The sequence below is a fragment of the Boleophthalmus pectinirostris genome, unplaced genomic scaffold (genome assembly GCF_026225935.1).
Source record: "Boleophthalmus pectinirostris isolate CB_2022bp ecotype Guang Dong unplaced genomic scaffold, ASM2622593v1 HiC_scaffold_13, whole genome shotgun sequence".
In the NCBI taxonomy this organism is placed as follows: Eukaryota; Metazoa; Chordata; class Actinopteri; order Gobiiformes; family Gobiidae; genus Boleophthalmus; species Boleophthalmus pectinirostris.
In genome coordinates, this window is record NW_026571036.1 from 33929198 (window position 1) to 33956981 (window position 27784).

Consider the following 27784-nt stretch of genomic DNA (forward strand, 5'->3'; position numbering starts at 1 on the left):
ATATTTTCATGTCATGATGTGTGGATGTATGTGTTTGCCTCCCATCCTGTCTGAAAATACAGAGTTATATACTACTTAATCAGAAGTTGTATAAAAAAAGAAACTTAACTTGTCCAAAGGCATTCTTACACAACTTTCTTTTGTAAATTTTTGTTTTCTTCCTGCCAAAATCATGCGGGCAATTTGTTGATGTAAGTTGACAAAACTGACTGGTATGCTTTTCTTCCTTTTTGACAAAGTTTTCGTAGGCTTTTATCATTTTCCAAGCTCAAATTTCTTTTTGTTTTTATACTAATCCCTGTTTCTGGATAGCTCTATCTGTGGCTTTACTTTGTGAATGTTTTGACGATGTTTGCTCTAACTCTAAACTCTTTTTGCAATGCCTTACTTATGCCTTGGTTTCACTTTTACTTTCACTTTTGTTTTCGGTTAATTTTCCTTATTGTTCCAAAAGGTTTGCATCTCTTTTTATAGTGCCCCGTTTGTGCCTTTGCAATGTTCTAACTAGCCACATTGGCAAGAGGAAAAGCAGCTTCAAGACATATCTGAATGTTTCCCATTTTTTTTTGATAGACTGCAAAATAAATCCAAAAATAAGTCATTTTTAAAGGTCCTATATTTCGCTAAATTTACTCTTGTGAGCTTCAAAACAGACCTGGAGATGTGTTTTGTTTCATTCACATGTTTGAGTCACCCTTTATTATTAGTCTGTCTATATCTCCAAAGCTCAAAATGCTCTGTTCCACCTTGTGATGTCATCAAGTAGTAGTTAACAGCTACTTTTTACCCTTTAGTTCAGTAGCGATAAGCAATTCCACGGCTGAAATGATTAAAATGATTCAAGTGAAGGTGTATGAAGTTTAAAAACACAGTGAGGCACTGCCTGTATTACCACATGACATCACAAGGTGGAACAGAGTGTTTGAGAGAAGAACACAGCATAAATATGCAGTGTTTGTGTGTTAAATGTTTGAATGAAACAAAACACAACTCCAGGTATGTTTGCGATAAGGAAACAACATTAGAACAGAGAGCAAAAAAGCGTAATATGGGCCCTTTAATTTGCATGCTAGAGCAAAATATTAATAACTAGTAAATTTCTAGTATTTTTTATTTTATTTTATTTTTTACATATATTATTTTACTTATATTACATATATATTCTGACTAAATCTGTTCTGAGGCAAACATTCAGGTGTACTTGAACTGCTGTGAGACTTTGTGCCATAGTGGTCCCTGTAGGGGTCAAAAGGCAAGAGGCCAGAACATATAGGGGAGCCCAATTAGTACAGTTTTAGAAAGTATTAATCAAGGGTAGAGGAGGCACATAACAGGAAGGGATAAATATTATACTTATGTACTTATATACTATGCGATGAGATAAGAGATGAGATAAAATACATGAAAAATACATTCAGACAAGAGAATTAAATAGAAAATCATGTATCAAACTGCACTGGATACACACTGAAAGATTAATGTAGTTTTGTGTAATCTTTGCTATAGTTTACATTTTTACAAAAAAAAAGCCCTTTTTTTTTTTTTTACTTTATTGACAGATCTACGTAGATGATGAAACTTTTGCCATTTAGGATTAGAAAGTGGATTTTTCAAGTCCAAGATGATAAAAAGCAATACCTTGAATCCTAAAAATGCATTAAAACCCTGTTATGTATTAAAAAGTTGGGAAATTAAAGTAAACGCAATGCTCAAATCTACTCAAATGAATTATTAAAATTGTAATTCTAATTATTCTTTTTTTTAATTAACATTATTTTTTATACATATATATTTTAGTCTGTGTAGATATTTTGCGACAATTCAGATAATCTATGTCCATCAGGTAAATAAATCTAAACTAGTGAAAGATCAATACTTGAATTGTGTAATGTAGTTTTGTATAATCTTTGCTATGGTTGACATTTTTACTAGTTTAGATTTGTTTATAATAAAAAAGGGCCAATATTTCTTACATTATTGACAGATCTAGATGATGAAATTTTTGCCATTTGAGATTAGAAAGTGTATTTTTCAAGTCCAAGATGATAAAAAGCAATACCTTGAATTCTAAAAATGCATTAAAACCCTGTTATGTATTAAAACGTTGGGAAATTAAAGTAAACGCAATGCTCAAATCTACTCAAATTAATGATTAAATCTGTACATATATTTCAGTTTGTGTAGATGTTTTGCAACAATTCAGATAATCTATGTCCATCAGGTAAATAAATCAAAACTAGTGAAAGATTAATACTTGAATTGTGTATTTTTGAAAGTATGTAAAGTCTACCCAAGCTAAAATACGCAATTACTAAAAAAGTCAGTAAAAGAAGTAGACCAAACCTTTACTACCACCTCAATGTCACTGTGACTTCCAAACTTTGAAACAGGCTTATACTTTAAATGATTCTAACATATTAGCCTTGGACTCGTTTCGTTCTCAGAGTTTTCCAGGCAGCTTGCAGTTGTAGGATTTGTTTGGCTGTGGAGGTCAGTGGGGTTAAACGCTGCTCCACTGAACACTATCTCTCTCTTAACTGACTTTCGGGCCCACGGCTCACATATGAATTGCAAACAAATGCTAAATCCTTGTTTGAATTCACACAGCTCAGATTTGAAAAAGGATTTTAGAAAGATTTACTCTTAGTTAAATTAAACAAAACTGGACTTGACTTTAATTGAAAAAATATGCAGGAGGATCAGGTAGTGATTTACAGGGAGGCACAGCTTAAACAGTCCTAGTTAAAGGTGCATTATGTAACTTTCTGGAGGAGGATACGCCACCTGCTTGTTTCCATGGAGATGATATTGCTGCAAAATGTTCCACTGTATCACCTTAAACTTATCTTACATTTATTTAGTTACTGGTTCTTCAAAAAATCTTCTTTCCCACTCGCTTGTCTCCATGGATTGATAACTTTAATGCCATACTTTGGAACATTCCAAGGAAAAAAGTAATGGATCCATGGAGATGAGCAGGCGGCGTACTGTCCTCCAGAAAAGTTACGTAGTGCACATTTAAGCTTTAACAGTTGATAGTTTAGATACTCTGTGAAAAGTAATATCGAGATAAATTAAAGTTATTTGAATTAAGAGCATGTTTTCTTGATTTGTGTAGATTAGACTTAGTTAAAATGATCTACCAATGAAAAGTCTTATTACATTGGTGGATAATTTTACTTTTCAAATCAAATCCACTCAAATCAAGATAAAATATTCTTAATTCAGATGATTTTAACTTACCAATATTACTTTTTCAGTAGGAAAGTTAGGTTTAAGACGGCTCTCCCTTGTGCATCCCTCAAAGCCTTTTGATGCAATGTTCTCTTTATTTATGGCTGTTTTCTTTCAGTTGGGTCTTGTTTGGTTCTGAGTTCCATTGTTTTTGCACTGGTATAGTACTTTCAGTTTCTTTTTATTGTTTCTCTTCAGTTCCTCTGTTCCTCTGTTGGGCTTTGCTTTTTTATGTTCTTTATACTGACTTTCGCTGTAACTTTTGTCTTGTCTGTGGACCTGCTCGCTTCTTTCTAACTCTGCTCTTTCTCTCTTTGGTTTCCAGGAGGGGAGCTAGTGATCCCCGTGCTAGTTGAGGACCCCATAGACATCCCTTCTGTATCCACCCGCTCTCCCTTCATCCCCCTCCCCCCGACCCTCCGCCCCGTCCTCACCATGGCAACTGAGGCGGGGGTTCCTTGCTTGTCGGACCGAGGCGGCGATGATTGTGATGATGGTGATGGTGATATTGATGGTGATGATGGCATGGTGATTTCGGGGTTTGGCTCTGGCGAGGCTTTCGACTCAAGCCTGCCCCCGACTGACGATGAAGATTTTTACACCACCTTCTCCCTGGTAACAGATAAGATCTTGACCACGTCGGCTTATGAAGGGGGCTACAAAGCTATCGCGCCCAAGTGGGAATCGAAGGACTTGAGGCCTAGCAAAGCCTCTGAGGCAGGTAGGACTACATCCACCTCTCCTGTCCTCGGCCCCCGTGGCACACCGGCGGTCCCCTCGGACACGCCCCCAAAGCTGCCCGCGGGGAAAATGAACAATCGCGAGGTCAAACCGCCCCAGCCAGACATAGTTCTGTTGCCCCTGCCGACGGCCTTCGACGCAGATGGCACCAAACCGCGGGGGCCCTTCATCACGTCGCCCATGCTGCGTACTGTACCCGCGGCGTTGCCCACCGTGCCTGGCATCGTCCGGCGCGTCCCTCCTGGAGCCTCCGAGGTGATCCGGGAGTCCAGCAGCACCACGGGCATGGTGGTGGGCATCGTATCCGCCGCCGCCCTCTGCATCCTTATCTTACTCTACGCCATGTACAAGTATAGGAACAGAGACGAGGGTTCCTACCAGGTGGACGAAACCCGCAACTACATCAGCAACTCGGCGCAAACCAACGGCGCTGTGGTGAAAGAGAAAGCACCCAGCGGCAGCGCCAAAGCAAGCGGGAGTAGCAAGAGACCGAAAGACAAGGACAAGGAATATTATGTATAGAAAATTTAGTCATTTACAACACACAAAAACTGGAGATAAATAAACTTTTTAGACAGTACCATATTGGCAACTGTGATTAAAAAAGAAAGACATCTCCTGAACTGGACTAAAAAGAACTCTGGTGTTCCTGGAAGCACACTATTGTATCCATTACGGACAAATAAACGCAGTGAAAATCTAGCGGGGCTCAAAAGGACTTTTTTAAGGAGTCCCCCTCTGAAGACATTTAGTAGTGTGAATAAAAACATCACTGTTGACATCCACGCAACCCTCTTAACGTGACTGTAGGGGGCGCCACCCTCGGAGTTCTGAAAACAACCTTGTCCATTGTTAACCCTGTAAAATACGACCAGTGTCATTGGGCCATTTTGAGCTTGCATGTGAGGTGTATGTGACGTGGTGCTGGCATCTGTGTAAGTGAGGGACCTCAAAGAAACTATGATTGTAAGGGGAAGGTTGGAAGTCATAAAGAAGAGCCTGCAAACGGTTTCATTTAATGTAGCTAACACAGATGACAACGGAGGTTTATGTGTATTTAAATTAGTCCGATTTTTTTTACGTTTGAGTTTTGTTTTTGTTTTGTTTTTTAAGATAATGGTGGGTTGCCAAGGCGACCCAAGTTTAGACCGCTACCTTACATTTCCTAATGTGTATTTCTCCCTCTTTGACGATCTGAGCTATGTTCACATGTGGGCAGGTGTTTTGGCCGTTTGGGCTTTCCGTACGCAACGTTTTCAGTTTATTATCACATTTAACTATACAGATTACGTGAAAAATATGTTATTTTGTTACTAGGCTACTACTTTTTGCGTTAAAATGGTAGTAAAACAAAAATTGCAACCAAATGAAACGGTCATTTTTCATCTAGTGGTCGGTCAATCTTATGAGACCATAACTAATAATTAAGATTAGAAAAGCGCGATACATTCGTCGTAATAGAGTACCAGCCGTACATGTGGACATAGCTTCAGACCTCTAGCAAAAATGGCATCCAAAAATGCGAATAGTTTGTAAGTGTGAGAGATCCAGGCCGAGTGCATTGTCTTCGCTTTTTCAGTTTTGATTTAATCCTGTGAAAAATACATTACATCACTTTTTACCTTGCGAAAATGTGTTTAAATGTTCGGCTATACATTCTTTAGTGTCTGGATTACCATGACGAAACTGCTAATATGTTTACATCTTATATTACTTCATATCCGTTGTACTTTGCTGGTCAATATTGTTCAGAAAACTCAAATTTCCGTATCTGAAGTTCTTGTATTAAATTTGATTTCATGTCTGTAGCAACGTTTCAGAAAATCATCGCTCTTCATTTACAGCAAACGCCTGGAGACAGCAGTACATTACATTTCAGTACTTTGTTTATGAGGGGTGCAAATAATGTTGGATTACGAGTCTAGTTTTTCATGCTAAAATGCTAAATATTTGTCCAAGAAAAGTTGTCATTCAAAGCAGACTTCCCCTATATGTATTTGGGACTTCTTTGCAAATTGATTTCATGTTGTTTATTTTTTTAATGGAAAATTTTAAACTATGAGAAGAGAATAAAGAAAGATTATGATGGATTTGGAGAGCTGTTGCTAGCACCTTAATGACTTCAAATACGTGTTCGAATTTAGTTTTGATTTTTACAAAAACTGTGACGTCAATGTTTTGTCTTTTTTGCATATTTATTTACTGTTTCTCTGTTCAGTTATTTCATATTTTTACATTCTCTTCTGACAATATGTTGTTTTTGTATTTATTATTTTACCAATGTATGTCCTATGTTCTCATTCATTTCCATGCAGCTCAATCAGTGTGTACGTTATATTTAATTTTTTGTGTTATTACGAATTATTATTATTGTCTAATGCTCCTTTGACTCCGAACAATTCCCAAAAATAAAACTGTTGTTCCCAAAAATAATCTGTGGGTTTCGCATGCAAAACTGTTGATGTTGATACTTTAAATCTGATTTCGTCAACATTCACTGGGGGTGTGATGCTATGAAAGATAATTTGTTTAATCAGATTTTGAATTTTAAATACCACTGAATTTCTCACTTTGAATTTTATAACTCTGAAAAAAGATGATTGAATTATTTTTATTCTGAATTTTAGTTGCTGAAATTTGAAGTTTACTTGTGTGCACTATGTTTTAAATTCAAAATAAAAAAAATAATTCACCACAGACATTTTCAAGCCCTCAAATTCAACAGTCAAAGTTCAGAATGTAAAATTCGCTGTGAAAAAAAATTCACAGTAAAGATCCAAGATGCCAAGGCAGAAGCAATCGATCCAAAGTGATCCAATCTAACTTAGTAACTATGGAAGATAATTTGTTTCATCAGATTTTGAATTTTAAATGCAGTTGAAATTCTCATTTTGAATTTTTTAACTCTGAAAAAACATATTATGAATTTTAGCTTCTGAGAATTTAAGTGTACATTTTCGAAGTGGATAAAATTCAATTTAAAAAAAAAATCACCTTTTAAATATTCAGCACAAATATTTCCAAGCCCTCAAAGTCAACAGTCAAAATTCAGAGTGTAAAATTCGCAGTGAAAAAAATTCACAGTAAAGATCCAAAGTGATCTGATCTAACTTAGTAACAAACAGGAAATGGTGCAGTGAAGTGATCTCATTGGTCAGAATTAGCCTCATCAAAACATCATTGCATTGATTTCTTAAGTGTAAACCCCGCCCACAGATGAGAACAGCCAATAGGAAACAGCCTCTGTCTCACTCACATGATCGATTGCTTCTGCCTTGGCATCTTGGATCTTTGCTGTCTAATTTTTCACTGCGAATTTTACACTCTGAATTTCGACAGTTGAATTTGAGGGCTTGATTTTTTTTATTTTGAATTGAAAGTAAACTTCAAATTTCAGCCACTAAAACTCAGAATAAAAATAATTCAAACATCTTAGTCGAGTTAAAAAATTCAAAGTGAGAAATTCAGTGGTGTTTAAATTTCAAAATCTGATGGAACAAATTATCTTCCATAGTAACCAACAGGAAACAAACAGGAGGTGCAGTGAAGCGATGTGACTGGTCAGAATTAGCCTCATTGGAACCTCACCTCATTGATTTCTTTAGTGTAAACTCTGCCCAGAGACGAGAACAGCCAATAGGAAACAGCCTCTGTCCTCCCCGCTCACATGATCGATTGATGATTGATCGATTGCTTCTGCCTTGGCATCTTGGATTTTTGCTGTGTAATTTTTCACTGCGAATTTTACAGTCCCAATTTTGACTGTTGAATTTGAGGGCTTGAAAATATCTGTGGTGATTTTTTTATTTTTTTTATTTACAATTTAAAATATAGTACACACAAGTAAACTTCAAATTTCAGCAACTAAAATTCAGAATAAAAATAATTCAAACATCTTTTCCAAAGTGAGAAATTCAGTGGTATTTAAAATTCAAAATCTGATGGAACAAATTATCTTCCATATGATGCTAACTTAAAGCTGAGTTTTAGCACAATTTTTAACACAATCTGACCATAAAATACTGACATAGTTGGAACTGCAACAGGAGAGATGATTTGTACTATTACACCACGCTCACACTAGCCCAATTGAACTGCGCCCAAGCACGGATTGCCCCTAAAGCGCTGTACGTTTGTGAGCACAATCGAACTGTGCCCGGGCATGGCTCAGTTGGGACTTTGGCATGGCCCGGTTGCTCGTGTACACGCACAAGCCCTGTGTGTGTGAGCGCTGATGTTACTCATACGAAGAAAACAGTGAAGAAACTCTGCTCCTAAACACACAGAGAATCCGCGCTCACTGTGTACGGTGACAGAAGTTTTGCAATTTCAGTCCTCAAGCGTTCCTCACTCCTCCGAGCTGTTTTTATATCCATAACTCACAGAGGAGCGCGTATCACAGCAGGACTCCTATCTTTTATTTTTTTGTGATCCATTTTTTATTCAAGTGTTATTAGTTGCAGTTATACATATTCCAGTTAGCATTGCATTTTTCTCCCTTTTAAGCCCCACACTTCCCGCCCTTAAACTCCCTACTGATGCAGAACACATATGTACACACACACCTACACGTAAATACTAGGGATGTAACAATAACCGAAATATCATGATCGCATCGTCAAAAGTCTCACAATAATATCATGGACCATCACAATATATTGAATTACAAGTCTCTTTGCTTAAATGAAGAGTTATGGTGCAGCAAAAGCTAAAAAAAGACAGAGGGAACTTCATAGACCATGATCCTTTGCTCCGTTTCAGTGTGGCCTACTAGCATATGAACAGTTTTAGCTGTTTAGCCTCCACAAAATGTCACAGTAAATATCTTACCATGAGATGTACATCATGAAAATATTGTACTGAGAGATTTGGATATTGTTACATCCCTAATAAATACATATATAGAATACACCACACATACATAATACATACAGAAGGAGTCATATCTGTCTCATTATTTAATAGATATTTCTGCCACTGGACTTATTTTCTCCACAGATTGTTAGCTCTGCTGCGTCACATGTAATCAAACAACATCATGTGACGTCGTCAGTTGTGCAGATGTGAGTGTGGGTCATAGAACTCTATACAGTCATGCCTGAGCACGACACGGTTCTAAAATCCTAACGTGAGTGCGTCCTTAAACAAATCTCTCAAATAACATTACAGCTACAAGCCGAATAACAATAGCCAACCATTTTTCAGTTAGTCTGTCTCACGTTTTTGTTGAAAATCAAACACCTAAACAGGAACACTTGAACTCTTGTATTGATCAGTCTCCTGAAAAAATCCACTCTGTATTTTTTTATTGAGTTTTCAGACTTGAAATCTTTTTACTTTTATCTTTGTATCAACTATGACCCCGTTTACACTGGAACAAATCTGCGTATCACCTTATCGGAAACGATCTGCATCCACACACGTCATTTGTCTGCAATCCTTCCTTATCCACACAGCTTTGAGCATGTGTGTCTACGTTTTACAGAAACGAAACTCAAAACCGCATGGTTCATTTGCATAAAGTGAGCACTCAAAACACGGTTCAGCTTTTGTCGGACTAAAGGACACGACTCAGTGGATTATGTGTGTTCTTTCTGTGACAGAGGGGTGTTCTGCTGATGGTGAGTCTGTTCTGTGCTTCTATCACATTGGAGATGGTTCATGTTAAACTTTTCAGAGATTATACGTCTGCAGGTCATACACATAGACTGTATATATGAATATATACATCAGTGTATCAGCATTTTCAGGTGTCCATACGGTGCCAGATCAGATCCATACTCAAATGAATTTGTGGGAGCTGCAGGCACCAGATCGTTCCATCTCTGGAGCTGTTTTCAATCGTATTAGTGTGGACGAACACTGCATCCACAACAGATATGATTCAAATACGTACTAGTGTGAATGGGGCCTTATTTGGCAATGTTTGCAAATGTGTGCATTGTGTCACCATGGTAACTCCACAACATTCCCCCGTAGACACATATGCAGTCCACCCCCAGTGTGACGTCAGTGCGAAGTATCAATCGCTCTATACTCTATACTGGCTGATTTCTTTAAGGTTGAAAAGTGCCATAATCTCTATTCAAATGAAAGCCGCTCTACTGTACATTTACCTATAGATGGTTATGCAAATTCATACAGTGCTCACCGGTGCGACACGTGAAAACGGGAGGTAGATATTAGCGGGTCCAGAAAGTATTCACAAGGCTCTCTTCTACTGACGTGAATGGGCTTTTGCACCAGCATATGGTCAGGTTATGGACTGCATAATAGTGGTGGCACCTGCTCTCTCCGTTTTCGTTTAACTCTGTCCATATTTCGTGTAAATGGGCCTTCAAGGAGCTGGTCATTAACTCGCTATAGCCCATTGATGTAGCATATCAGGGAGGTGAGTGTGAGTGGATCCAGCGCACGCATTGATGACTACAAGATTAACGCGTTTATTCCGCCTCTGGGAATGAAGAGACTGGGCCGGCAGGACAACAGGTGCTGGTGAGTAAAGCTCCTGTATGATCGTTTATGGAGGGTTTATTTGAAAATGTGTGGTTTTGTAAAGGTCAAAGAAAGCAGGAATGACACTAAAGATGACATGACTAGGTGAATTTGTGAAGAATTTCATGTGTTTCTTTAAAGGTACATTGTGTAACTTCTCTGGAGGAAGGTCTGTCACCTGTTTGTTTCTATGGAGACAATGTGCTCTCTGAATGTTCCACAGTATGACATTAAACAGCTCTACCTTACATTTATTCAATTACAGGCAGTGTTGGGAAGGTTACTTTTAAAATGTATTCCCCTACAGATTACAGATTACATGCCCCAAAATGTAGTTTGTAACGAAATCCATTAAATTACTTAAAGTGAGTAACGTAATCTGAATACTTTGGATTACTTGGTTTGCTGTTGAGAAGCAAAGACTAGGATATCTTCACATAAGATGTTTGGCTGCTAAAAGAAAATAAAAAGCCCAGACTTTACTGAACCAAATTAAAAATAATATTGATAGAAGACGAGGAGACACAGTCCATGCAGCATGATTTAGTCCTGTTAAATCCTGTTGGAGACATGGTTTAGACCTGGCTTTAGTCCTGGTTTAGTCTTGGATTAGTCTTGGTTTAGTCCTGGTTTAGACCCAAATGTGAAAACAGGAAAATACCACCGTGTAATCCATTTATTTCAACCAAGTAACTAACCGAACACAGTTACTCATAATTTGTACTCTGATTATGTAACTCTGGTACATGTAATCCGTTACTCCCCAACACTGATTACAGGTGGTTTTATGCTCAAATATACCTAGAAAAACATGCATTCTGACTGTAAGTGGGGTTACCTCTCCACAGATCTGACCTGTAACTTTAGTCTGGTTTGGTCATTTGACAGCCCCTCCATCAGAAAAGTTACACAATGCACCTTTAAGTAAGTAGTTCCCAATATCATCCAGCTGTGGACACAAATGGGCGTTCCCCCGTGGGTGGGGGCTCTGTTTCTCATCACTGTCACACTGAAGCCGGGAGGCTCGTAAACGCAAACACCGCAACAAATACAAACGCAACAACACAAATGCGAATGCCACAACACAACAAACCAAAAAAAAAGCCACAACAAACCGAAAAGCCACAACGGACCAAAAGAAGCCACAAAGGAAGTGACCGCGAGACGAACAACAAATACAAACACCACAACACAAATGCAAACGCCACATCACAAATACAAAAGCGTTTGCATTTGTGTTGTACAAATGCAAACGCCACAACACAACAAACTGGGTGCGACCATAGACTGCAAATAGACGGACATAGTTAGCCTGCTAGCTGCTGCCAAATAGGAAGTGAGCAGAGGCACAAACTGGTTTAATCTGAGTCTGGGTTCAGTTGACTTCTGCTGGATGCAAAATAGCTGTTATAACTTCCAGAGTCCATTGGACTGGCTGTAGTAGTGGTAGTGGTAATAGTAAGTACTAGTCCATTACTGTTTATATAATTAAATGAAATAATTAAATGAAACAGAAAACACACACCAAAGTTCTTGTAGAGCAACAAACAGCAATATAAAAGTAAAAAATAAATGCATAGCACACTCAGATGGCTGACGTCCAAAAGCTTTTTTTTTTTTTTTTAAATAACATTTAGGCAAAAAAGCCTTCGTCAGAACATTTTTCTTGCTTTGGACCACAGTATATTACTTATAATTACCACCAAAATAAAAAATAAAAATTGCAGTATAGAGCAGAGACACTAGATAGTTTTCTTTTCAACTGTTGCAAAATAAAAGCCCACATTTAGCAGCAGCTCTATAAATCACATTATTAAACACGTTGCGTTGACAAATGGTATCATATCTCACTCAAACAGATGAGGAGCTGTTTACACATGTCTCTATCTCTGCACACTTCCATCTATTTGATATTCAGCAGCAGTTTGCTTACACAGTGGTTGGCTGACAAAGTTTATTGATTGAATTTTATGTGTAACAACTCCTTTTCCTTTTAGTCCAATTAGCACAAGTACATTACATCAATCCTGCCGATGTGGGGCGGATAATTCATATCTTAATTGACAGAAAAACAATTTACATTTGCTAATGGCTTTTCAAATGGGCTGGAGTTTGAGTGCACAAACCCTGAATGTGCACAGTCCATGTAGGGTTTAACACTGCCCACTGACCTGGACGAAGCACAAACTCGACTAATGAACTGCATAATTCATATTCATAACGGTTATTTACATCAATGTAAAAGGGTCAAAGAGGTTCAAATGTTCAAAAAGACTTTCTTTTCTTTCTTTCTTTCTTTTGTATGCCTTTGTTTGTCTCTTCATGGAAAGCGTCTGGGTATTGAAAAGCACTAAACAAATGTCATGTATTATTATTGTTATTATTAAAAAGAGCTGTTCACATTGACACAACGCATTTTCTTGCCTTCTGTCAGTGTTTTTTTTAATGTTCATAAATATGGCATTAAACTGGACCATCTATCTGTCTGTCCTCTCATGGAGACAAGCAGGAGATATCATTAGACCAAGACATGGGTCAGATCTATGAAAAGGCAAGCCCACTTACAAGTTAAAGCTTTTATATTTAAAGGGCTCAATATAAATTTTTATTTTATTTTTTTTCTTCTTTTTTTTTTATCTATGTTATGTTGTTTTCTCATCAAAAACATATTTGGAGTTTTGTTTTGTTTCATTCACACATGTTCAACACATATTTATATTATTATACACAAAACTCTGCAAAACTAGTATGTATCAAAAAAGTATATATCAGTCTTATAACTTTTGATTCATATTTTATATTATAATACAGACTTTTCCACAGCCTGAGATCGTTTATCTTCAATTGTTTTGCAGAGTTTTGTTAAAGCTGCTGCCGTCAGCTGAACGGAAATTATGTCATAAAATTTCCGCAAAAATAATAATTCGTAATTTTTCTTTCTTTCTTTCTTTTATTTATGTATATGTGCTTTTCACAGACACTTGTCACAAAGACGCTTTACATTTTAGAAATATAAATATATATAAATGAAAATTGTCACAACACAAATGAAATACAAATGTTTCGTATAATTTTCTGCCTGTTTTGAAGCCATTTAACATTTTCAGGGGCTGGATGACATCATCGGTTGAAAATAAAACTGCTAATATCTTAAGAACCGTAATAATCACATAAAAGAGCACAAACGAATGACACCATTTTGAGCTGTTTTGGAGCATTTTGAAGTTTCCTGGAGGGCTGCTCGACCCTAATTTGACCTGGAAAATAATCACTAATATCTCAAAAACTAAAGCAGCCCAAATGAAACTTTTTGCAGAACAGCACAAATGGAGCACAAACGACTGACATAGGTTTTGTGTAGGTTTGCGTTTGATGGGTCCAACTTCACGCAGGTGGTAGCGGCTCCCATCAGAAAAGTGACATTATGTACCTTTAAATTTATAGTAACTTTAGATAAATTTGAAGCTGAACACTGTATAATAAAACTCCTTTGTCTTTTCAACTGTCTTTTGCTGTCAGCCAATCACAATCTGACATTTTCTTCAGAACCAATCATATTTAAAGACCAGCCGAACCAGCCGCCTCATCCTCTCCACCCTTCCTCTTCACCAACAAGTCTTAGTTAAAAGTTAAAAGTCTCTCCTGTTTGGAATGAGCATTTATGCAGGAGGCAGATCCTGTGAAGTCTCAGAGGAGCAGTGCCGAGGGAAGACGTGATCAGAGCTGACAGGTAAAATATAAACCCACTGACCTTAAACGCCACATCAGGAAGGACACATAAACAGCTAAATGAAAGGGAAATGGAGGCATTACGTTTGTATTTGAGAAAAGCTGCCGTGGGGTGATGGTCTGGTATTTTTCTTACAGCAAAAAGTTTCTTCTATAAGTTGGTTGTTTATTCACAGCTGTGTATTTTTATTTGAATGCAAAGGATATATACATATCTCTGAATAAACGGTGTAAATTCCCTCACTTCCGATGAACAGCATTAAAGCTTAAAGTTGTCATTGCTCTGTCTGGAATGTTCCACAGTGTGACATTAAACAGCTCTGCCTTACATTTATTCAATTATTTTATAGCTCAAAAACACAGAAAGTTATGGTATTCAGTTGTGGGGCCGTTAATGTAGCATTTAAAACTTTAACGGAAACCTTGAGACCATGAAAACGACTCACATAGATGTAAACAGTAGCTGAAACAAGAATTAGTTGGAGAAATTACAACAATTCCTTGATTTTATTTGGTAAAAATTAACATTGGTCACAGTAAAAAAAAATATGTTTGTATTTGAAAATGACCATGCAAATTTTATAACGTCTTATATAATACTAGTGTTGGTGATTTTATTTACAGAAGTGCGCAAAATAGTGAAAAAAAAAAAAAAAAAGATATATTTACAGTCTGTAGCAGCTCTTGAATAGCTCCAAAGCTGGAGCCTGTGGTGCACACAGCTCTTCTCCTTAAAGGGACAGTCCAGACTTTTGGACATAGGACCTCATTTCCTAGTGAGTCAGAGTGTTGGAGACGTGTGGAGACACTTTTTTAAATATTCCATCCAGTCCTTGTATTTGCAGAGGTCACTGGTGCTAGGCTAGTGCATGTCAATGGTCATAGTTAACCTGCCACTAAAACAGTCTTACCCACTCCACAAAACACCCAAAGCAAATCTATTATTATAACTGTCGATGTAAATGTCGGTGTTGATAGAATAATGTTTGAAATAAAATTATCCTTGCATCTCATGAATCGTCGCTTTTTTCTCAGCAACAGCAGAATTTTACTTTGCCGGTAAGATGCCAAGTTTTCTATCAGGAAGTACAACTCACTGCTGCTGCTCAGATGTAAATCCTTCAAATGCAAGGTTGGTTTTACCTCCAAAATTATTCTATCTACACAGACATTTACATCGACAGTCTGGTGTAATGAATGTTTTACCTCTGTGAAGATGGGAGACCCCTTTTATAGTATAAGGCTCCTCCCCCAAATCAATAAAAAATAAAAAACGGATAAATAGAAATAGTACATACATTCCCCGTTTAATACCACAAAATCATAAACAGTACCATAAACAAAAATACCTTAATAATAATAATAGTCTCTAAGCACAAATAGGAAAATGAAAATAATCACATGGTGTTACTTGTGATGTGGCTATGTGAGGAAAACTTGGGGATAGCGGTAAACACCCTCCACAAGAAAAGTTACACAATGCACCTTTAAGTAAGACTCATTTACTAACAATAATATTTAAGCAGAAGTAAAAGCATTTCTCATAATCCAAGTAGTTTCTTAAGTAAAAGTAATTTTGCACAGATACATATACGGTCTACTGATAAAATGATCATGTCTACCTGCTTGCCCGGCGCCGTCAAGTTACAAGTTACAGGTCAGATCTGTGGTGAGGCGCTCTCGCTTATTATAAAATATAAGTAATTAAAGCATAGATTCATGTAAAATCATATTGTGAGTAACATCCCTGGAGAGGAGTAGATGGCAAAATCCTCAGCAGAAAAGTTACAGATTGCACCTTTAATTTAAACTTGGCTCTTTGTTTGGGAACATTTTTACGTTTCTGCAGACAAAGCCAAATGAGGTGTTTGTGGATTAGACCTTTAAGCCTTGTCATTGATAATTATCTATTCAGGCAGTATTGACAGTATTAAGTCTCCTCTCCTCCCTTTCCCCTTTACTTTCTCTTTCTCTCTCTCTCTGTCTGTCACTCCCTCGTTAGCTCTTCACTCCTAATTAACTGCCATGTTATGAATGCACTAATCTGTCTGTAAATCTGCCGTTCTTTTGAGAAAAGCTTTTACAGACTGTCAACGCTGCATTATAAACAGCACAGACGCACGGAGCGCCCCCCCCACCCACAGACACAGGGAGCGCCCCCCCCACCCACAGACACGGAGCGCCCCCCCACCCACAGACACACGGAGCGCCCCCCCGCCCACAGACACACAGGAGCGCCCCCTACAGACCAGCACAGGCAGTGCATCCTGGGAACATTCACGCCCAGAGACATGATGAGATTAAGGCACAAAAAGAATCTACTGTAGGCTTTATTATTATTATTATTATTATTTCTTAATAAATATCTCTACAATATACCAGAGGTGGGACCAAGTCGATGTTTTGCAAGTCTCAAGTAAGTCTCAAGTCTTTGACCTCAAGTCCAAGTCAAGTCCAAGTCGTCTGCATTGAGCTTCAAGTCATTTCAAGCCTTTAAACTCAAGTACCAAACTGAGCTTAGATTTTTGTAATTTATATACATTTTAATATAAATTATACTTTAAAAAATCTTACTATATTTATATAAGTGTATTTATAAAGTATATAAGAGTTGTAAAAATGTTTTTAAATGTCTTGACAAGATGTTAGTGACTGTGAATCATTATGGTCAGAACAGAAAGAATTCAGATTTAAAATAGCTTCTGAAGTCTTCTCAAGTCACAGGCCTTAAGTCCGAGTCAAGTCCCAAGTCACTGACCTACAAGTCCAAGTCGAGTCCCAAGTCTTAGTCCATTTTATCAAGTCAAGTCTCAAGTCCTAAAAACAGTGACTCAAGTCTGACTCGAGTCCAAGTCACAACTTGCAAGTCCCCACCTCCGGAATATACTATCATGACTTGAATAAAGGACAGTTCTATTGCATTAATAACACAATTAAAAATAATCAATCAATCAAACTTTATTTATAAAGTGCTTTTCATACAAGAATTTAACACAAAGTGTGTTACAGTGATTAAAAACAATCCCACATTTTCTTCTGCCCACCCACCTACCCAATCCCCACACAACCAACCAACCCACACACACACACACACACACACACACACACACACTCACACACACACACTCACACACGCACACGCACACGCACGCACGCACACACACACTCAAACACAGCCTAACATGTTAAAATATATACAACTGCACTTAGTAAAATGTGAAAAAATAAGCCTAGCAACTAGTTCAAATAATAGATGGACATAGTACTAATAGGATTTCTTCTTAGATATTTCACATAATTTACACATTTGAATTTTGGTTATATCTCATTCCTGTCATTAATGCTGCTTTACTAATGCTGCAACTGTCAAACCTGGCAAGCAATTTTCTCCAAAAATAAATAAATAATAAATATGCTCAAAGTTGCTATAAGGAAGGAAGCAGACTTGGCAACCCACTGTCTACAGCCAGTCCCTTCTCAACAGAACTGTAATAAAATGAAGAATTCAGTTCAATTCAATCCAATCTTTATTGAGAACACATAATATCTGGTTCATAGTTTCACTTACCGGTATGAGTTTCATAATAATAATAATAGTAGCAAAACATTTAATTAAAAAGCAGATTTCTTTCTCCGTGGAGTCAACCAGGTTAAGCTGCTTAGGCCAAGTTACAAGTCAGATCTGTGGATAAGTGACCAGTGGATGCATGCTGTTCAAGACAAAATCCACTGTAATTGAATAAATACAAGTAACATATGGTTAATGCAATACTGTGGAACATTTTAAGCAAAGCAGTAACTTCTCTATGGACAGAAGCAGTTGACAGAACCTCCCCCGAAAAGTTACACAGTGCACCTTTAACTTGTACATTTAAGTGCTTAGACTTAGACAAACTTTATTGATTCACAAAGGAAATTATTTGGGCACAGTAGCTCCCTCATCGCAATATAATATAATAACAAAGAGTAAAAAAAATACATATTACAACCATTACTACTAATAGAAAGTGGTAATCAGAAGTCCAAAATGATATCTAAATATGTTACGTCCATCTCGTACGATGATGATTGGGAGACTTGATGACACAAACCTTTTCATTTATAGAGCGTTAGTTGCAGGACACACCCCTCATCACAGCCCCCCCAAACCCTCCTCCCCACCCCTCTCGTCCCTTCCCTTCCTCCCCCCCAGGCCCAGAGCAGCAGACCGGTCCGAACCAATGAGTCCGTAATGCAGCCAAATAGCTTTGTTGTAATGGGAGTCGGTGGTGGCTGCTCAGGCTCTCAGCGCTGCAGAGCTGTGGAGTCCTGTTTGAGAAGTGAGAGAACAATAACTAATGGAGCAAATATCAGACTTAAAGGGCCCATGTTACTCTATTTTATGATCAATGTTATAATGTTGTTTCCTCATCACAAACACTCTTGGAGTTGTGTTTTCTTTCATTCACACATGGTTAACACACAAACACACACATGCATACAGGATTTAGGCTTCTTTAGGAGTTCTTTCCTCAAACTGTTCTACATTATGGCTGCGTTCAGACTGCAGCCTGAAGTGACCCAAACCCGATTTTTTGGCCCCTATGTGACCTGTATCTGATCTTTTAATGACAGTTTGAACCACACAGATCCGAATTTTTCTTTAATGCGACCCAGGCCGTTTCGATATGTGCTCCTAAAACCGATACATATCCGAACTTTTGACATGCGACTTCAGTGTGAACGGTCAAAGTGCACGTTATAAACTAGCCACAAACGTCACTATTCTGCGCTGAAGTAGGCGAAAATTGTTAATGAACTCCGTGTCACTGAAGTGAAGCACATCACCACTCACCACTCTTGGCTCCGTCTCCACATCCACACGTTCCTTTCAACGGACGTCGCTGCCGCTGTCCCACAAAACACCACAACCAAAAACCTCGTCCTTCTCCTTCTCAATCTCCTCCTTAAAACAAATAAGTTGTTCATGTTCTGGCTCCGGTACGAGAGGAACTTTAAAATCTCCAGCTGCTCAATGCTCATGTCAATGTTTGGACAACTTCTGTAAACACAGAGACGCTCGCTGCGGTTGACGTCATCGTGTCTCCAGTGCACATGCGGGACACTTTTGGGCCGTTTAATGTTCACACTGGAGATCACATTCAAGTCGTGTTAATTGGAAATGTGAACTACCTCGCAAAAACATCGGATTTCACAAACTGAAATTGAATGTTAAGCTCTGCAGTCTGAACACAGCCTAAGATGCCATGTGGTAATACAGGAAGTGCTCCATTGTGTTTTAAAACTCCATAAACCGTCACTAGAATCATTGGGATAATGTCAGCCCTGGAATTGCCCATCTCTACTGAACTAAAGGTAAAGGAAGCTGTTAACTTGAAAACTACCGTAAATACTCGACTATAAGCGTTACTTTTTTCTCACACTTTGAACCCTGCGGCGAATAAAATGATGCGGTTAATATATGGATGGATTATTTGTTTCGCACATTGTCCATTCATATATAAGGTCTATGGTTTGGTAACACAGCAGATACTCACAGCCTGAGTGCAGAAAACACCGCTGTCTGTGTGGGTAACACATGGATCTAAGGTTATCATGAAGTTGCAACATTTGCTAGTGATATTGTCAGCACACTCTTTATCTGTTTATCGGCGTGTGATAAAATAAGTTATGATGCTAAATGAACATTAGTGAGGGGATACGTCTTACCCGTATGCGTAAATGATGAGAAGAAATGTCTCAAACTTCAGTAGCCGAACATCCACTCATACCTGATCGACACAACTAGACAAGCCCCCTGAGAGAGCCTGAAATCTGCTGAAATCTTCCAAGACACTGACATGATACAGACAGGCTCTTTCTGGAGGAGACATGCGCCGTAGAGCGCGGGGAGAGATGGAGTTATGCACTGAGTAAGATGCAGTGTGCTTGTGTTTTGCTTTTCATGCACACACACACTCCTCATGGAAAACACACAAAGAAATGCAGATGGTCAAGCTTTTAAGTTAACGGAGATTGATGTGGCTGTGGAAGAAGGAAACAGAGCTGCTGCACGTGAACTCGGCATCAGTGAGTCGATGGTGAGACGTTGGCGACGGCGGAGTGACAAACTGACTCAATACAAAAAGACGACAAAAGCTTTCAGAGGTGATAAAAGCAGACGGTCTAAACTTGAAAACGTTCTTGAAGACGTGGACACCTGCGGCTTATATTCAGGTGCGGCCTATATATGTACAGATTTGATGCGGCTTATATTCAGGTGTCCGGGTTAGGGTCCAGAAATTATGGTACTTTGGTGCTTTGGAGATTTAGAACAGAGGTCTAAACTAAGCATAACTCCAGGTATGTTTTTGATGAGATAACAACATTATAACACTCACGAGGGTCAATTTAGTGTAATATAGGATCTTTCACTTGTATGTCTGCATCTATAAGTGAAGTTTGTTTGTGTAGAAAGATAGCCAACAGTGTGGGTGGGCAGTATTGACAGCAAATGTATATTTATATTTATTTTTTGGCATTATCTCGAAGAGTATATTCATATTCAATATTTAACAACGCATCAAGAATGTGTTAAAATGAGTCTATAAATGTCTTGGTGGAGGTTCAAGTATCACACAGAACACAACAGTGCCAAAACATGCCTTTATGTCTTTGTTTAGAAGATTGCACTAGTGTTTTTTTTTTATTAATTTATCTATAGACGTTATACTTGATATTCTAATTCTGCTTATTGTCAGAAAATAATTGCTATATTGTCAATTTTTTAAATACTTCTTCTTCTTCTAGTCAAGGCCACATTTATAGACAGTTATAGAAATACAATACGTTTTTTGAGTTTTTATACTCTTTAGTTCAGCACCATGGACAGCGACCATGTGTTACAATAGTAGATAGAGGAGATAACTGTGATCGTAAAAGGTTAGCGTAGTTTTATTAAGTAAATATTTTACAGATAAAACTGCTACAAACAATAATATGTCATCATTTTCAATCATATAATCCTGCAATGAAAGTACATGTTTATTTCCTGTCAATACTGGCACAAGATCTATAACTGTGATTCACCCACAGACAGTATTATACCACCAGATCTAAACCACCTGATCTGGTCCACCTTGTGATGTCATGTGGTGTATATAGGAAATGCTCCACTGTGTTTTTAAACTCATTACACCTTCACTAGAATCATTTGCAGGGAAATATTTGCTTCTTGGTGCACCAGAGGTAGACCAGTGTTTCCCGAATTTTTTTATTTTATTTTATTTTTCTGGGGACCCATATCAAGTCCCAAACCTTCACAAGTCCCACAAGTCAATAGACATTTTTCGTATATCACAAAATAAAGGTGGATTTGACCCTTATTGAACATCAATGATGATGTTTTATTGTTGACTGACTGACTGATCGTGTCTCTCTGAACAATTTGTATTACTCAAGTTTTAAACAATGAAAAACAGTCATTGAAGCAGCAATAAAATGATCCATAAGTCACTATTTGTACATTAAATGTAGCCCATTTCTTTTTCTTTTAACATTCAATTGAAATAGCAAATTGAAAGGAACAAAATAGTCAGTTAAATAATTACAAAAATTAGATTAGAAATGATACAAAACATGTCTTAGGCCCACCTATCTCTAATGAAATCTGCATTTTTTGTTGCACGTTCCAGTCCAGGTGCAGGAGGAGAGCGCAACATACAGATCAGGCGCAGAATTCAGTCTGTTTCTGTGCTTTGTCTTCATTTTTATGGGCACAGAAAATGTCATGTGTCAGAACTGTGTATTACAGACCTACATGCAGATCGTGACAAGTTGACCCAAAAAAATCTCTTGCAACCCACCTGAGGATCGCGACCCAGTCTTTGAAACAATGCAGTAGACTGTACAAAAGTTAAAACATAAAAAGCTTAAGGTTATTCTAATGTATTGTAAAGTGAAGCTGTTCAATTTAGGATAAAAAATAGCTCTCAACATTAAAACTACCCCTGACTAGTAACGACATCACAAGGTGGAATAGAACATTAGAACATAGAGATGTAGATGTCCCAATAATCCAGGTTTACTCAAACGTGTGAATGAAACAAAACCCAACTCCAGGTATGCTGATGATGATGAGGTACCAATGTTCTTAAGAATGAGTCAGTTTTGCGTAATATAAGACCTTCAATCTTTGTTTTACATTAAGGGGAAGCAAAATGATCTACCAATGGAATAAGTGCGTTTTTCTTAATTCAAGCAAGATGTATTTTCATATTTTAACTACAAAAAGCTGTTCCATTGGTAGACTGTTTTGCTTGTCAAGTGAAATGTACTCAAACTTGGCTGGATTTGAGTTTTTGCAGTGTATATCCGTGTTGGTCAGAGAAGTTCCAGGCACAAAATAACAGTGAAATCATGATCTTGAACGTGATTTCAGAGGGACATATTTCCATTTTGCCGTACACGCTTCTCTCCGGTATTGCCCTGATTTGCACGGCTAGACACTATAGCCGCAGTCTCGTGCATAGATTTGAATTACAAGTCCCACATTTGAGCTAACTCCCAACCACACTTCTCCCTCTTTATTTTGACAAGAGGGAGACAGATGTGTGCTTAGCTGCTCATGCATGTGCAAATGCAGATTATCTACTCCTCTGACATGCTTTCTGCGCGCTCAAATAAACAGCAGCCAATGGGGAGGGACAATTTATTAGCTTCTCTCAACCTGACAGAATGTACAAAAGCAGGACTAATGATGGGGCAGGATGCAAATGCGATAGAAAGCTGTTGGGAAAGCTCTTAAGAAATTTAGTATACAGTGTTACAGATAAGTAGCTTTAATGTGGGTAGCCATTTTTTATGTCAGAGTAGTGAGTGCGTATTGTCAGTAATAAACAAGTGTGATTTATTGTGTTGTTTTGTGATGAATGGAGGAATAGGGAAGCGATCAGCAGTTACAATCACTCATCATTATAATTCAGACTTTATTGTGTTAGAGGTGTACTGTGTAACTTTTCTGGGGGGGGGGGGAGTCAGTCGCCTGTTTGTCTCCACGGAGATGTTACTTACTTTGATGTGAATGTTGTATACTATAGAGTTAAACTTGTCTGTCTCTATGTACGTAAGCAGATGATGCCACATAAGCAGATGATGCCACTTAGCCAAGTTACATGTCAGATCTGTGAAGAGACAAGCCTACTGAATGTAAGAATACAAGTATGCTTAACGCCATACTGTGAAATATTCCAGGCAAAGCAGTAACAGCTCCATGGAGATAGGATTTTCTCCTTTTAAAGCAGTGTTTCACAGACTTTTTTTTTCTGGGGACCCATGTTCTTTTTTAAAACCTTCGTGACCCAAGTCAATAGACATTATTTGTAAATCACAAAATAAAGGTGGATTTGACCATTATTGAACATTAATGAGGATATTTTATTGTTGACTGAGTGAACTATTAGTATTACTCAAGTTTTAAACCAGGGGTGTCAAACTCAAATTCACAGAGGGCCAAAATTAAAAACTGGAACTAACTATTTCTTTAAAATTTCAACAACATCTGAATCTGTTTTCTCTTCTTTTGAGATATAAACCTTTTCTTTTTATAATAAATGTTTAATAATAGTTTTGCTTAAACATTTAATCCAAACAAGCGTAATATAAAATAATAACAAAATTTGAAATAAATCATCTGTAGCCGGTGGGCCAGCTCTAATACATATTTGCACAGGAAGTGCTTCATACATAAACTCCATACACCTTCCCTAGAATCCTCTGATGTTTTCAGCCCTGGCATTGTCAATCTTGGGTGCTACTGTTGCGAGTACGAAGGAGAAAGAGAGTGTGAATGTCTTAATATGATGGTTCAGACGGAAAAGTCAGACTGTGATTGGCTGACAGCAAAAGACAGTTGAAAAGACGTAGGAATAAGAGTCTTGTTTATACAGCATTCAGCTTCAGAGTTATTACAGTTACTATATATTTTACCTGCTTGTAACCATGGAGACGTTATTACTTTGTCTGGAATGATCTACTGTATGGCACTGGCAAAGGGTGAAAGGAGTTGTTAACTTGAAAAATGACCACTTGATGACATCACAAGGTGGAGCAGAGCATTTTCAGCTTTGGAGATGTAGACAGACTAATAATAAAGGGTTACTCAAACATTTGAATGAAACAAAACACAATTCCAGTTAACAACATTCTAACATGGCTTAAAGTTTAGCGTAATACAGAACCTAAATGAAAATAAGAGAATAATGCCCCAAACTCCCCTGCCCCCTAAACCAAAATGAGTATAAACACAATTGTTGAGCTTTTCTTTAGGACCACAGCGCCGACTCTTTCTGGGCCTTAAAATGGACGGATTGGGTGGAGCTTAGTGTAGCTGGAGCTTATTCCTCCTCTAAGCCTGGCTCAGCTTTGCTCTCTGTGGATACTGCTGTGTAAGACATGGTACTTTCTGTCAGAGTGAACTACTGGAAATGTGTAAAACTCGATGCATATTTACTTTATGTACATAACTTGTTAAATTTAGCACATTTAAATAAAATCTTTTACCTCATCAAAAACATACCTGGAGTTGTGTTTTGTTACATTCACACATTGAGTAAACATGTATTATTAGTCTCCATTGTCAAGTAGTGGTAGTTTTCAAGTTAACAGCTACTTTTTACTTTTAGTTCAGTAGAGACTGGCACCTCCACGGCTCAAATTATCCAAATTGTTCTAGTGAAGGTGTAAGGAGTTTAAAACACAGTGGAGCACTTCCTGTATTACCATATGACATCACAAGGTGGAACATGGATTTTTCTGTTTTAGAGTTTGAGAGATAAAATATTAAAACAACTAGTATTATAGTTTGGGGTCAAATATCAAGTGTTATTTTGTTGTTCCATTGTAAGATACGGCTAAAAATCCCACCTGACAAATGTTTTTTTATGTGCTTAAAGATGCACTGTGTAACTTTTCTGGTGAAGAATCTATCACCTGTTGTCTCCATGGAGATGTCCTGCGATCTGTGTATCATTCGTTCATTCGTTCATTCGTTTTTCAAAATAAAACCAAAAATAAGAAAATGAACTTTTGTGCAGCATATGGACTGAATCAAGACTGAACCAAGACTGAACCAGGACTAAACCAGGACTGAACCAGGACTAAACCAGGACTAAACCAGGACTGAACCAGGACTAAACCAGGACTAAACCAGGACTGAACCAGGACTGAACCAGGACTAAACCAGGACTAAACCAGGACTAAACCAGGACTGAACCAGGACTGAACCAGGACTAAACCAGGACTAAACCAGGACTGAGTGTTGAGGACTGGAGGTGCCCGCGTAGACTGTCAGGTGATCAGGACAAAGACCAGGACCAGACAGGGACCAGGACCAGGACTGAGACCAGGAACAGACCAGGACCAGACCAGGACTGTGACCAGGAGTGAGACCAGGGTTGAGACCGGGACTTGCATCGGGACCAGTCCGGGGCCAGACTCGGACCAAACCGGGACTGAGACTGGAACCAGACCAGGACTAGACCAGGACTGAGAGTGGGACCAGACCGGGACCGAGACCAGGACCAGAGGGGGACTGACACCGGGACCAGACCAGAACAGAGACCAGGACTGAGACCGGGACCAGACCAGGACCAAGACCAGGACCAGACAGAGACCAGACCAGGACTGAGACCGGGACCAGACCAGAACTGAGACCAGGACTGAGCCCAGGACCGAGACTGGGACCAGACCAGGACCGAGACCAGGACCAGACCAGGGCCAGACAGAGACCAGACCAGGATTGAGATCGGGACGAGACCAGAACTGAGACCAGGACTGAGCCCGGGACCGAGACCGGGACCAGAGCGGGACCAGACCAGGACCGAGATCAGGACCAGACCGGGACCAGACCAGGACTGACACTGGGACCTGGTTCAGTCCTGGTTCAGTCCTGTTTTAGACCTGTTTTAGTCCTGGTTCAGTCTGGTTCAGTCTGGTTCAGTCCATATGCGGTGCAAAAGTCCAAAATCACATTTTAGTCACAAAAACAGGAAGCGGCAGTTATCAGTTTTTTTTTTATTTTTTCATTTAAACACAAAAATCGAAAACTGAAAAAAACAAATCATTATCTGTTTTTTCATTTTGATTTTGGAGACAAATCATGAAGAAAATAGTTGCTTTTTCATTTTCGTATTTTTGGTTTTATTTTGAAAAACGAACCAAAGAATGACACACAGATTGCCTGCCCCTGCACAGATCTAACCTGTAACTTAGTTTAAGGGCCTGCTTGTTTCCATGGAGATAGTGAATGTTAAAGCTATACTGTGGAACATCCAGACAAAGCAGTAACATCTTCACACATTTACACAACGCACATTTAAAACTTATTACAAAGGATGAAATAAAATTGTATCATATCTCATACATTTGTTCTTAATATTTTACAACATTTCCTAAAAAGTTACACAAATTTCACCGTTATTAAAATCATTAGAACCCATTCAGTCTGAAACTTCCGTTCAGAGGTAGGTATTATCAAAATAGGCCTCACAAAACTGTCACTTTCACAGCACATTTGAACATTGTAATTTAAGTCTGGCACAAAGTTTGACTCGTATTTTTATTTGTATTTTTTCAAATTCTCTCCTTTTTGCTGCTCATGTTAAAACGGTAACTTCAGAGGAGCGGTGCAGTGTAACATGTGTTCACGAATGACAAACTTCTCTGCTTTGATTTTTACACACTGAGATAACAACTTGGCTGTCAATTAATAGTGTTTGAATATTTACAAGCTGCTCTACAAAGGAAACAGGAGATACAGAAAATAACTGCAGACATGAAGGATTTTAGAAGGTAGGATGCTTTAATGTTTAGTTAAAGATGCACTATGTCACCTGCATGGGATCCTTCTACAGAGACTAGAGGACTGGGTGGGCCTCTCTGGTACTGCACTAAACTGGTTCAAGTCCTATGAAAAAGACAGGAAGTATTTTGTTGAAATTAGAAACTGTGTCTCAGATCACATGGCCCTGACCTGTGGGGTGCCTCAGGGGTCGATCCTGGGTTCCCTTTTGTTCAATCTGTTGGTAATACGTAACAATAATGTGTCCTACCACAACGATGCAGACGATGCTCAGATGCAGCAGGGGACTTTGGATCAGTGGACTCACTCTGCCGCTGCATCCAACAGATCAGTGTGTGGATGAAAAACAACTTTCTCCAGCTAAACTCTGACAAGACTGAAGTCATAGTGTTTGGTCCACAGAAACAAAGGGACAGTGTCAGCATCACCTCCAGTCTCTCTCGCTCTAAAACCTTCAAATCAGGCAAGAAATCTCAGGGTAATAATGGACACAGACTTGAACTTTAACAGCCACATCAAATCAATAACATCTGCAGCCTTTTACCATCTAAAAAAACAACAAAAATCAAAGGTTTACTGTCTAAAGCAGACTTGGAGAAACTTATCCATGCGTTTGTCTCCAGTAGGTTAGATACTGTAATGTTCTGCTCACTGGTCTCTCCACACGAGCTGTGAGACTCTGCAGAACATCCAGAACGCTGCAGCTCGGGTCCTGACTCGAGCCAGAAAATACAAGAACATGTGTCC

General features: G+C 38.4%; 1 protein-coding gene across 1 annotated transcript in view; it reads left to right on the forward strand.

The window, feature by feature from the left end:
* Positions 1-4856, forward strand: part of LOC110162778 (neurexin-3b) — a 487474-nt gene extending 482618 nt beyond the window's left edge. Inside the window, exon 17 of the mRNA XM_055149454.1 lies at positions 4172-4856. Within this exon, the coding sequence (XP_055005429.1) occupies positions 4172-4497 (326 nt within the window). The 3' untranslated portion in view covers positions 4498-4856. The remainder of the gene's footprint in view (positions 1-4171) is intronic.
* The last annotated feature ends 22928 nt before the right edge of the window (positions 4857-27784 follow it).